Raw genomic sequence first — 14,111 nt, forward strand, 5'->3', positions numbered from 1 at the left:
CATTGTGTATATGCACCACATCTTCTTGATCCAGTCATCTATTTTTGGGCATTTGGGTTGCTTCCATAGCTTAGCTATTGTAAATAGTGCTGCTATAGGGATGCAGGTGCCCTTTGGAATTAATGTTTCTGTGTCATCCAGGCATTTATTTTAAAGAACTAATCATAGTGTGGATTTATGTATGAGGGCATTTATACTGTGGTGCAGTTTATAATAGTGGGAAATTGGAAATAACTTGCAACTCACAGTTTTTCCATCAGTTGTAGAGTGCTAATCACTTTGTAAGAAGGTGAAGAGGCAACTTAACATAAATGAGAAGAGTCCTAGGTTATAATATATGTGAAGTATATCATTATATAGTTACATTATGATGTCATTAGAAGTGGAGTATGATACAAGCCAAAACATTAAGAATGAATTTTTTCTGCCAGTTTTGCCATTTGATACTTTTTTAAAAGAATGTTTCAATGTCTGAGATACATTGGGAAATGAAAGCTTGGACAGTAGACTCTTAGTTTTTTTAAAAAAAAAGGTATTTAGTACTGGATGGTTTCACTCATGTAGAATATAGAGAAAACAACAACAAAAACACACAAAGGAGCTGACAAAACTAAGCCAAAATAAACCCTAGAAATATGACTGTAGAATTGAGGCTGCTAGAAGGGGAGGGAGCGTGGGAGAGTGGGGGTAGGAATAAAGGTGCAAGGGGCTTTCAGTGTTCTATGGTATAGGAATGTGGCTGCTTGCATGGAGGGGGTGGGAAGAAGTGTGAACCTGATCCCCTAAATCATATATTATGTTGTAAGCCAATGTTACTTCAACAAAGGGGAAAAAAAACTGGGGGGAGAAAAGTCCATACATATATACACCCTTCGGTAGAAAAAGACCTGAAAAGACAGACATCAAAGTGGAAAGAATAGTTAATTATAGGTGAAGAGATAATTGTTTATTTTCTTTTTTATATTTTCTAAACACTCTAAACATACCTTAGAATTGTAGAGAGAAAAAGGGTTTAGAATAAAAGACTTCATAAACATAAAGCAAGTCATTTAAGTTCAGCATTAAGTTGAATACATATTTAGAATAAATTATAAAATTGCCTAATTGTTGGCTTTTATAAATAACGGTAAGCTGATTTTAAAATATTCTTAAATATTTCCCTTTTAGATTTTTCCGTATGAGTGGAGAAGTCAGTTGTTGCAAGTAGAAGTGACACAACATTTTTTTAGGATGTCTGAAGATGAAGAAAAAGTGAAATTACGCCGTCTTGAACCAGCTATCCAGAAATTTACAAAGATAGTAATTCCAACAGACCTGGAAAGGTTAAGAAAGCACCAGATAAATATTGAGAAGGTGAGGGTTTTTTTTTTTTCATTTTATAATACAACAAGCAGTTACATATTATTTGTTGCAGTTTCAGTTAAATTTAGAATAATAGATAAGAGGCTTTGCTAAAATATCTAGCTCCTACTGTGATTAGCAATGCTGTTTATTTTTTTTTCCACCTGGTTTTTACTTTCTACAAATATGTTGCTCATTGCTTTTTTTACAATGGGATAAAAGAATAGAATCATTTACCTTTTAAATTGTACATACTGGCTTATTCGGCAGTTAATAGTTAAAATACTAACTGTTTGATAGTGCACAATGATACAAAGTTGGGGAACTTTGGCTAAGGATCCTACCTTAATTTTTCCACACTTTGGCAAGGTTTTTGCACTTTGAGTGTCTATTAGTCACTCATATCCTTTTCAGGTAAGCATAGATAAAGTGTGAAATCATTGTGTTATATGAGGGAAAATCCCCAACTTTATTGCTTCCATTTGAGGAAAACTCAAAATTGAGAAATATTGCCTAGAGGTCAGTATAGGAAATGGTGAGGGAAGAAATGGTTTCAAGGAATGGTGGAAGTTGCATAGAAACTGTACTGGCCGGAAGCTGGCGGAGTGTTGGTGGCATATGTGGGGCCATCAGGTGTACTAAGCATGTATTTGGCAGAATATGCTACCTCACTTGCTGTGGGACTGTCAGTGGTATTTGCTTCAAAAGGACCTCCCCCACCCACTCCACTGGCCCCCCAGGATAAATTTTAAGGTGTGTGGCCATCAACTGATTTCGGGAACATGGGTGTAGAAGTGGTCATGCAGCCTTTCAGTATCAACACTGTCACCTTGTGCAAGTAAGAAGAGTGTCAATTTTTTCTCCTATAGCTACCATCAGTCTTTAAGTGTTTTTAGAGACATAATAGGAAATAAGTGCCAAGAATATTAGAATTCAACATTAGTATGTTCTCTTTCCTTCATTTCTTTCTTCTTTATCCATAAGTAGTAAGTACTATGATGCTTAAGGCTGCAGGGTTGTGTGGTAAACTGGTTATTCTTGTCATGAACATAAACAAATTAAAGAGTCTTGTTCTTTGATTAATGGGAGGCCTCATTCTTTTAGCTCTATAACTAACAGCAGTTGAGTTGTTTACTTTCAATTTATATTATCCAGGTAAGAGGCTTGATAAGATGTGTTTCAAAGTTCTGAACTCACATTAAAATGCTCAGTTACAAAGGATAACAAGAATTTGGCCAATGAATTTATTCACAGAGTTAGGAAAATGTCTTTTCCTTATTGTCCTATTTTACCTTTGAGATTTGCCATATCTTAGATTTCCCTTTTGTTATATTTATTCTATACAAAAGCCATTACCCTCAGATCTTACCCATATATACCACCCAGTCACCCATGAATTGATAAGTCTGAACCCAGGGAGAGAGTGGGTGGAAATAGAGAATGGGTCCATTAATGATTTGATTTAGTTGTGCTACACATCATAAGACAATTATTCCAGAATTATGTTGATGTCTCTCTGCCAGAACATTTTTCCTTTAGCATTTTGTAAAATTTTCACTTATTGTGGAAGTTTCCATACTATATTAGAATACTTGTAATTTATAGAACAGGTGATGTCTGAAATTCAGCAGCTAAACTCACATTGATCTGTTTTATTCCATGTCTGTGATCATTCTACTGTCTAGGATTTCTAGTTTAATTATGAAAGTGACTTTTTAATCTATATAACATTGAATAGCATATTTTAATAGCTACTTTATGACAATGTAAAAACATTTAAAAGCTGCCATGTTTATTCTGGACAAAAGAGCTAAGAACTGTTTGGACTCCAGGTGTCTGACAATGCCTCACTTTCAAAAAGGCATATTCTTCCTGGGGGAAGGGTGTAGAAAGATAAAATATTTATTATGTTAGCCATCAGTCATCCAATATGAATTTAAAAGAAAAAAGTAAGACTGAAGGGAAATTGAAGGTAAGCCTCAGTGGAGTGATTCTGCAATATCTGAAAACAATGAGAGTAGTGTGCTGTGGACACCTGGGACTATATTCCATAGGTCCTTCAGCATTACGTTTTATTACACAAGATAGACTTGATTAGAATATAATCCTGAAATTTGAAGTGTTAGCATGCAGCCTTTTTTTTTTTTTTTGGCTAATCTAAGATAGACTTGAGCATAGTTGCTAAGAATGACAAGATAGTAAGCTCGGAACACAATTTTCTATGTTTCATATTGTAGGTGTTAAGGGAAAAACTTGTTGTGTAGCACATGCTGTATTGGTTAGCATATCGTTAAGGTGCAAGTGGCATAAAACCCCAAAATAATGTATTAAATAGAAGTTTTTGGCTTTTTTTTGCTGTTATTTTTACTTTCTCATAGTTCCAGGGGTCATCTAGGGTGACAGTGGCAGCTCAACAGGCATTAAAGAGCCATGCTCCTTCTCTCTTGTTCTCTGATCCTCAACTTGTTTCTATCTTGCATGTGATATGACTGCATCAGCTCCACCTGTCATCTCCACCTTCCTGCTATGTGCTAAGATGAAATAACCGGAATCACATTTTTTCTAACTATGTTCCTTTTCCTTAATTCTCTCTTATTTTCTTTTTCCCTTTAAAGACCACCAAAAGTAAAAACGGAACAGTGTGAGTGGCCACAGCCACAGGACCTTCCCTCTGATTTCTTCCCTTTTACTTTGATGAACTCATTCCTTCCTTCCATTTCTGCCCCACTGTAGAGTAGTAGTTGCTGTTTTAGTTCATTTTGTTTTCAATTTAATTTAATATTGATCAGAGAAATTCCTTTGTACATTGAAATGAGGACTTGGTTTAAAAAGAAACCTCCTCTACCAGCCACTCCTAGACCAGGCAGGATTGAAAGGTGCCACCGTGGATGCTGCCTTCTCACCCCATAGCCTGTAACTTAATGTTTTGTACTTCACAGAATTGTGATGGTTAGAAACTTAGAGTGTAGTTTGTGGAAACCATCCTATTAAACATATCACTTAAAAATAAATAAACAAAATCTTTCTGTTCTTGTTTGATGGATATAGCATCTCATCATCTCTCAGTGGTGGTGGTATTATTATTTTTTAAGTTTTCTTCTGCTTTCTTATCTCTATACTTTCCCCTCCTCTCTTACTGTCTTGTTCTTCCCTCCCTTTCCTCTTTCCTTCCTTGTTTTGTGTTAAACTATAGCATGATAAACTTTCCTTGCTAGTTGTTGATCTTTAAGAGTGCTAATGGGAAGGTATTTGCTCCTAAGGATTGGTGAGAAAAGACCATCTGGCTTCCACAGTTCTCTGGGGATGCTTGTGTTGAGGGAACACAGCCGTCATGTGAAATGCCATATATATGTATATATATGTATGTGTGTGTGTATATATATACACACACTTATACAGTGGCTTGTATGTGTACACATATATGTGTATGTATATGTATTTATCTGTGTGTGTATGTATATACACACACACATATATATAAATATATCTATATACATATATATATAAACTGCTGGGTCATATTGCAGAGCCATTTTTAGTGTTTTGAGGAATCTCCATGCTTCTTTCTATAGGCCATCTAAAGGCTTTGGGTAGGATGGCCATTTTGTATGTGTCAGAATTTCATATGTAATGTTTTTGAAAACTTTCCACTTATGTGGTCTTTGGATTGTTACTTGCCACTACTAAGGCTATTTAAATTTTGTTAGGTGAGTGGGTATTTCTGAAATAACTAGAAATAATCACTCTAGTGATTTAAAAACCCTTCAAAAAAATCTTTTCCCGTCTTGTTTATGTAGTATCAAAGATGCAGAATCTGGGACAAGTTACACGAAGAGCATATCAATGCAGGACGTACAGTTCAGGTAAGGCTATTGTATTGTTTTTAGTAGCTCAATATGAGAAATAACAGCTTTAAGAAAATTTTGCAAAGATAAATACCCTACTAGCTATTTCCTTAAGGATACATTTTCAGCAAAAATTACTGACTCTGATGTCATGTATATTTTTAAAGTTTTGACTCCTTTTATTAAAATTTCCTCTAGAAATGATATATTGACTTATACTCTATCAGTGAACTTTCTAAGAAACCACACCAACACTAGCGCTATAAAATAATGCTGCTTTGTTACTTAATGTGGATGTTTTCACCCCTATCAAGTGGAGTCGTTTTCTTCTCCCATTAAATCTGGGCTAAGCCAGCAATAATGCTGCTTGACTTCTAAGGATAGGTAAGAAAAGGCCATCTAGCTTGCACTGATCTCTGAGAATGCTTGTGTTGGGGGAACACAGCTGTCATGTGAAATGTCCAAGTAGCCTGAGACTCGCATGCAATAGATTGCCCCAGCCACAGCTGAGCTCTAACAACTGCCAGCATCAAGTGCCAGCCATAGGAGTGAGACATCCTGGACATCCAGTGCATCCAAGCCTTCAGATGGTTGTGGCCTCAGCTGACATCTGACTCAACCATATGGGAGACTAAGTGAAAACTACCCAACTAAGCCTTCCTAAATTTTTGATCTACAAAATCAAATAGTGGTTTTAGGCTCTTAAGTTTTAGAGGAATGTGTTATATAGCAACAGATGGCTGAAATACAACCTTCATTTATTTTGTTCATCTATTTCATTAATCTACTAAATACTGTGTGTGTGTTGGTTTGCACATGTGCGCAACCATGCGTGTGTGTTTGGGGGAGGTGTTAAATGTTATCTTTTAAATTATGTTTTCTGACTTTTGGTGGTATATATGCAAGTATAGTTTATTTTCATATGTAGGTCTTATGACCAGTTAGCTTCATATTGTTATTTCTAATATTTACTCTAAATCTCTTTGGATTGTTACTTAATGTGGATGTTTTCACCCCTATCAAGTAGAGTCGTTTTCTCCTCCCATTAAATCTTGGCTAAGCCAGCAGTAATGCTGCTTGACTTCTAAGGATAGGTGAGAAAACGCCATCTAGCTTGCACTGGCTCTCTCAGAATGCTTGTGTTGGAGGAACACAACTGTCATGTGAAATGTCTTTTTATGGTAATAATAGTTCTTATAATATCACACGTTCTTTTGATTTCTTGTTTTGATTCTTTGTGACTTCTTTCAATCTTGCTCATAGGTTATTGGGAAAAAAAAAAGTTGGTTATAAACAAGCTTGTGTTCAAATTTATCTTTGGATAAAAAGACCTTTGGATAAGGTCTTTCTGCAAAAAGCTCTCTCTGTGAAAGAATTCACAATACTATTTTATACATTTGTGACTTATTTCTGCAAGGAAAATCTCATTCTACTGTATTGCAGTTTGCTTGGAAGGATTGTTGATCTTGGGTAAAAAGTGCCTACATAGCCCCTGTCATATAATAGACATTCATTAAGTAAGAGGAATTAGTAATGTTTGATTTTATATTCCCACTTTTAACTGGTACATCAAGCTAAAAATTGGTTGGTTTTTCATACAAAAGTAGAAAATATGTATTTACAAAAGCTCAGTCTTCCTATCTCCTTCCCAAATATTTAAGATACAGTAATGCAGTAAGCTAATAATAGAAGGTTCTGAAAAATATATCACAATTTCTGTTTTGAAGGAATTTACCTAGGCATGAATTCATGAAAACTATCAAATTATTTAAGTAATAGCTTAAAACTTTACTAAAAAAGCTAATAGATGTCAGTGTATTATTAATAGTCAAATATTCTATAGAGACTAATAAATGATATAATGCCTGCTATCTGGCATAAGGGCAAGGTCTTAATAAGTGGTACTGCATGAATCCAGTTTATTTAGCATAATGTCAATGCTCTTGGCAGGCACTTAGTGAAAATCCTTTAAAAGAATGAATTACAACATTGTCTCTTAATGTTTTCTTTTTAATCTGAAATACCTTTAATTAACAGGTGAATAGAAATTGGAGTACTGCATTTAATAACTATGTAGTTGGTGCTCATTAGATGTATGTTGAATAATAAATGGAAACCTTTTTCTCCCTTTATTTGTACTCCTTTTGATAGTTCAGTTTTTGCTGCCTCTTGAAGTTGAAATACATGTGAAGTCATTACAATACTATCAATACCTTAGTGTAGTAGTTAGGTAATACAAGAAAAGAATAATTCAGATTTATTTTAATTAAATAGTTATGATCCTGGAGCCCATAGTAATAAATTATATGATGTCTAGAATATATTTACTCTAAATTGTTTAAATGTTTACCAGTGGACTTGTGCTCTGTGTTTGTAAAGAAATCAGATTATTATGATACCAAATGTTTTCTGCTGTACACAGTCTACTCTCAAAATTGCATGTTATAAAACACATTAGGAATCCTTAAATCAATATTTAACAAAGGCAAATATATGCATAGCCACTCTTTTAATCATTAAATACATAATTAACTATTTTTCAGAATTTTAATTAACTCAGAATAATTACTTTTAACAATTATCAGTATAGACAATTATATATTTAAACATCTTTAATCTTTAGAAAGAAATTTCAGGATATTTCAGTAGGAAGGGGCGGAAGCCATAACTAGTTATTAAACTTAGTTACAAAAGTAAAGAATTTTGTCACTTAATTTTACTGAAAGTTTGACCGTAGTTTTCCGTTAACTACTTGAATACTGCAAAGCTTGTTAATTACTACGTTAGTATGCTTTCTTTTTTTAGACTTAATACATTGGTTATAGACCCATTTATTTGGTGTATAGTCCTACAATATTTCAAAACTTGGCAGAAAATCTGCCTTTCTGACCTGATTATTAGAAGAGCTGAAACATTTGAACATTTATTATGTTTTGGATACTATTGTTGACAAGGGAATATAGCTGTGAGCAAGACAGAAGAAAATTCTTGTTCTCATCCAACTTATATTCTGAAAATGGTGAGTGGAAAGACATAGATAACTTTTTAAAGTAAACATACAATATTTAGATGGGTATAAGTGTCATGTAGTAAAAGTAAAGCAGGTTAAAGGGAACAGAGAATCAAAGAAGGTGATGTTATTTTATATAGGTGGTTGTGGAAGGTTTCTGATGACATTTAAGTAGAAACTTGAATTAAAGGCATTAGTCATGAGAAAATTTTCAAGGCAGAGGGAAAATCAAGTGTGAAGACTCTGAGGTGAGAGGATGCTTGGTATAATCAAGGGGTAGTAAGGAGATAAGTTTAGCTGGTATGAGGAAGAGGATAAAGGAGATGAAATCAGAGGTGGGTCTAACCCTTTCAGGATGTGGTAACTTGAATTTTGGATAGATTCTGAACAGGTGATGACTTGATATGGCTTTAAAAGATCACTTTCAGAAGTTCTTCAATCCCTGGCTCTGCTACCAGAGCCTCAGAGCAAATGCAGGCCCAAGTGTGGGCTACACAGAGACCACCCTTCAGTGGTGGCCCAGCTACCCTTCAGTAAGAATCTGTCACCCCCCGCTCACCCACCAGCACATCAAGAGCAGAGGCAGGTCCCACTGGGCTGCACAGGGACTCAACCTTTAACAGTGGCCCCCATCCACCCTCAGGAAGTTACCTCTACCACCCCCTGGTCAGTCACCAGCACCTTGGGAACCAGTGCACACTCAAATCCAGGCCACACAGGGCCCTGCACAATGGCAGCAATCCCTAGCTGCCCTCTGTTCAGTGCCCTGGCCCAGTGTGGGAGGAGTGGAGATATGGTTAACAGAGGCAGGACCCACAGCAGTAAAATCCTGAAAAAAAGGGGGTGGGAGATGGAATAACACAACAAATGGCAGCAAAAGTGAAAAGGGGACTGTAACACCACATATGGAGAACATATCTCCAAAACCAAACACAAAGAAATGGAAGATCTATTCCTTCTATCAGATACAGAATTCAAAGATGCCATCATAAAGAAATTTGAAGAACTCAAAGAACTCAGAGTAGATGCAGAAAAGTGGATAAAGGATATACAAGAAGATTCATAAATACAATCAATGAACAGAAGATCGAAAATGATACCCTAAAGAAGGAAACGAAGGAATTTCAGAATGGAAAAAAAAAAAAAAAAGATTGAAGAGATGAAAAAATGCTATAGAAAGCAACAGAACTAGAACAAGCCAAGTGGAAGAGGAGCAAATCAGTGAATGTGAAGATACAAATTTACAAAGAAGCAAAATGAAAGAAGAAAATGAGAATCAAAGTAAATGAAAATGAAGAAACACTTTGTGAACTGACACCATAAGGAAGGGCAATATAAAAATAATGGTTATCCCAAAAGGGGAAGAGAAACAATAAGGAACAGAGAACATTTAAAGAAATAAGAGAATATGTCCCAAATCTGGAAAAGGAAATTACTTTTTTCTGTTTCATTTGGCAAGTTTCTAGTTCTGTAGCTTTATAGTCACTAGTCATAGCAGCAACAATGTCTAATCTCTCTTAATCCATTCAGTTTATTTTTTTTATGTCTAGGATTTTGATTTATGGCCTTTTTTAATTTATCTTCCATATCTTTTTTTAACTTTTAGAGCATATGGAATGCAACTGTAATTGTTTTGATATCCTTTCTGCTAATTCTAATATCTTTGTCAACTATGGATCAATTATAATTGATTATTCTCCTCATTCTGAGTTGTGTTTTCCTGTTTCTTTGTAGATCTAGTAATCTTTGATTGGGTGGCCTTTGCCTGACTGAGTGATGGATATTTTATGTTCCCATAAATCTTGTTGAACTTTGTTCTGGAAGGAATTTAATTACTCAGTAACAGTTTGATCCTCTTAACTCTTTCTTTTGTGATTTATTAAACTTGACTGGCGTAGTGCTAAAGTCTAGGACTGATTATTTCCCCACTACTGAGGCAAAACCTTTCCGAGTGCTCTACCCAGTGCCCTGTGAATTAGCTTTTCTAGTCTAGCTGGTGGGAACTGTTGCTTTCCAGCTTTAAATGAATGATTGGCACTTGTTCATGCTAATCTTTTTGGGTGTTTTTTACTCCAGCCTTGGGTGGTTTCCTTTTGTTCTGATTAGTTGTTCTGATCAGTTCTTTGCTGAGTACTCAGGGGTGACTCCTGTACATCTCCAGGGTTCTCTGTGCAGTACTTCCTCCTTAGTACTCTATCCAGTGCTCTGTTTTTAAAGCGAGCACTTTCTGTTAACTCTGTTTTTAAGCTTTTTAAAGTTTTTAATTGCAAGTGGAAAGAAAACATGAGTGTTAAGGAGGAGTTTGTGGTCAAATTTTGAAACTAAGTAGAAGACTTGGAAATTGTTGCTACTTCTGTAATTCACTGAAGAACATTAACTTAACTTACTGAAACCTGATCAGCCAGGTCTGCACAACAGTGGTGATGCAGAAGCCATTGAGAACGCAAATTTTGGGGGCTCTTATTTGAGATTCTGATTCAGTCCAGTTCAGACCACATTTGGAAAGATACTGTCCTGTCCCAGTTCCATAGGTAGCATAAATTTACGAAAATAAAATCTGCCATGGAACGTAAAATAAAATGTGACTTTCATGATTTTACTTGACAGAACCTAGAACACTTGCGCTATTTTTTAATTTTTTTCCTTAAAAATGACAGCTTAAAAGGGAGAAACAATAGAAAAGACAGGATGAGGAAGCGAGGAGAATCACAGATAGAGCAAATTTAGGAGAAAAGATTAAGAATAAGCAAGACCAGTTATAGAATGGAAGAGAAGATAGTAGTTTCCTAAAATGAATATGCTATTAAAAGGTTAATTGTTTTAGATTATTATGAGCTTGAGAGGAATATAAACTTAAATTCAGCCTTGAAATATTAATGATCTGATAAATCAACATCCTAAATCTGATTGACAGATACTGAAAAATCACAGGGAGAAGATTAAATCTATAGAACCATCAGCTATAAGACTCACCATTATTTTATGCCTTTAAGAAAGAAAAAGTGGCTTCAATGAAGTGGCACAATGTCTTTTAAACTATATATTTCAAGAAATGTTCAAATTTCAGAGATGTTAAAATGTGGAAAGATATTTTGTCCTAAAATTGATGAGATGTATTATTTAGAAAGCTTCTATCCTTTTATTCCACCTATTTCCCCCCAGTCTTTTCTTTCTATTTAGTGTCTTATATTTCCCATTATTAATTTTCAGATAAATCTCACCTCCTTCATGAAGATTGTCTAGATCCTTCTAGTATATTTCAGATTTTCTTTGAGCATGTTTCTTATGCCCCTTTCAATTTTGAGTATTTTTTCCTTAATAAAGAATCAAAAATAAAATAGAAGTTAAGCAAATTCTACTTTTTCTGCATCATCTGTTAACATTATACCATCTGCCCTAAGCAGTAGGTCCAAACCTTCTTTCTTGCTCTTCTTGCTCTTCATATATTTTTTAAATCCTTTTTATTGTTCTTAACATTTTTCACCAGCCTCCGCTCATTCTGGGCTTACTTTACTTACATGTTTCTCCTTGTTTCACACCACTCTTTCATATTGGTTGTTCACATGGCTTTCTTTTTATCACCCCCCTCCCCTTTTTTTAAAAGAAGTCTTAAAATGCAGAGCTTATCATAGCACTTCTTATACAACCATATTGGATTCTTAAGATGCCACTTTCTTATCAGATTTACTTGTTTTTATAGTGTCAGAGTTTCACTTTTTAGAAACTCTTAAAAATGATCTTATCACAATATAATTTCTGCTACATCATACAACTATTTTCTCTAAACTTGAATCACTTCCATAATGTGTCACTATTTCCAGTATTCCTTTTTATAATTATTATGAACTCCCACGATGGCAAGATTGCTTTCGCTCATGAGTTTGATTTCTACTTCACTATATTATGCTTGTATGTCAGAATTATTTCCAAAAATGAGTTTTTTCATTATTTCTTCCATCTAATGACATATGAAATAGTTCATATGCTAGCGACTTATGCTTTCCAGGGAAGAATTCTGGCTGGGTTTTTTTTTTTTTTTTTTTTTTTGGTTGGAGATCACTGTTGCCACTTGGTGGAAAATATTAAGAAAGCATTCATTCACATAAATTATTGACTCAAACTGTGTATCAGGGGCCAAATATGGCCTTTAGTATATAATGGTGCAAAGATTATACATAGTCTCTGGTCCCGTAAACTTTGAAACCTAGTGAAATGAGTGAATTATTATGCTTATCCAGCAAAGTGGTAGCCAGTATTCTTCCATAGTGAGACTGCTAGTCAATTTTTCCCCTATCCAGATTCTTTCAAACTTATTTCTATCTGTAGGCTAATTGTCCACTCAATATAATATTCTTTTGTAAAGATATTATTTAAATGATTTGTTTTGTAAAATGTGACATTATAGAATGAATAAGACATAATATACACCTAAATAAATTATGCTGTATGTACTCATGGAACCACTACTACTCAGGTAAGAAATAGACAACCTATTCCTGGTTCCTTATTTAGGTTTTCTAGATTCCTGTAATGAGTGAGACCATCCAGTATTTTTCTTTTTCTTTGAAGCTCTATAACTTTTTAAAGTGCCATACTTATATCATTCTTGCAGATTTGTTTTATCATCAAAGAATAGTTGGTTTCTATGTCTTTCAAAGTATAAACCATTAAAAAAATTGGAAAACTCCCCAGTTCATTTTATGAATCTAGCACCACAAACCTGTTAAAATGAGTATAAACCTATTAAAGATAGTACAGATACACACACTGTTCACATATGCATGTATGTGTACACACACATATATGTTAAAATTCCATATAAAATATTAGCAAAATGAATCTAACAGCATACTTAAATTTTTATTGACCAGAAAGAACTTATCTCAGAAATATAAAGATGATTCTATACCACGAAACCTCATAATTCATTATAGGAAATTTTATGATTTTGCTAAATGATCTTAAAAGACAGAAAAAATCATTTGACAAAAATTCAGTAAGTTCACTGGAGAGAAGTGCAAAGTAAAACTACAGTGAAATAACATGTACTACTGGCAGTGTGTGGGAAATGGATACTTATACTTTGGTGGTAGAGTACATTGGTATACAGCCTTGTGGGGAAAAAACAAATAGTTTTTTTAGATTTATTTATGTATACAAGAACTGGAGTACAGGCCAGAGGTGCAGGGGGGTGAGAGGATTCACCAGAGACAGAGAAGGGAAGAGAACAGGCAGATTGACTGAAATACACTGCCGAGGGGAGCAGCAGGCAAAACAGGAGAGGTCTGCTGCGCCATGTGGGTAGCTCCCTGGCCAGCAGGAGATTGAACTTGTGCTGCAGAGGCTGTGGATAGCTTCACAGTGCTGTGCTCAACCCATTGCGCCACTAGGGAGGCCCAGTAGTTGTTGATACAAAAATGCACATTATCCTTTGAGTACTCTCACTCTTGGGAATCATTCCTACAAAATATAATTATATGTAGTATAATACATATATATTTATATAGTCAAGGACATGTTTCATAGTTTGTAATAACTGAAAACTGGAAACAACATAAATGACTTGATCACTAGAGGAGAGATTGAATAAATTATGCTATATCCATACCATGAAATACGATGTAGCTATTCACTAGGAGGGAGATCCATGATGGTATTGTAAAGCTAGTGTGTGGAATGACAAGTTATAGATTATTAGACATAATGCAATGTTTTTGTAAAGAGAAAGAAACATATATATTAATGTCTGTATGCCCAGTGAGAAATGTGTAGACATATTGGGTTAAGAGAAGTAAGGGGTTTGGTGAGTGGGGGAATAATTAAATTTTTCTTGATATGTTTCTGCATTGTTTGATTTATTATGAAGAGCATTACTTTGTCATAATCAAATGAAGGTAAAAATGCTAAATAAGTTC

The 14,111-nt window shown here is 34.7% G+C and overlaps 1 protein-coding gene across 1 annotated transcript in view; it reads left to right on the plus strand.

Moving 5' to 3' along the window:
- Positions 1–1,195: 1,195 nt before the first annotated feature.
- Positions 1,196–14,111, plus strand: part of STX17 (syntaxin 17) — a gene marked incomplete at its 3' end in the record, with an annotated part of 28,498 nt that continues 15,582 nt past the window's right edge. Inside the window, exons 1-2 of the mRNA XM_084237498.1 lie at positions 1,196–1,353; positions 5,139–5,204. Coding sequence (XP_084093624.1) covers positions 1,231–1,353; positions 5,139–5,204 — 189 coding nt within the window. The 5' untranslated portion in view covers positions 1,196–1,230. The remainder of the gene's footprint in view (positions 1,354–5,138; positions 5,205–14,111) is intronic.

This window comes from Talpa europaea, assembly GCF_964194135.1.
Source record: "Talpa europaea genome assembly, chromosome: 7".
Lineage (NCBI taxonomy): Eukaryota > Metazoa > Chordata > Mammalia > Eulipotyphla > Talpidae > Talpa > Talpa europaea.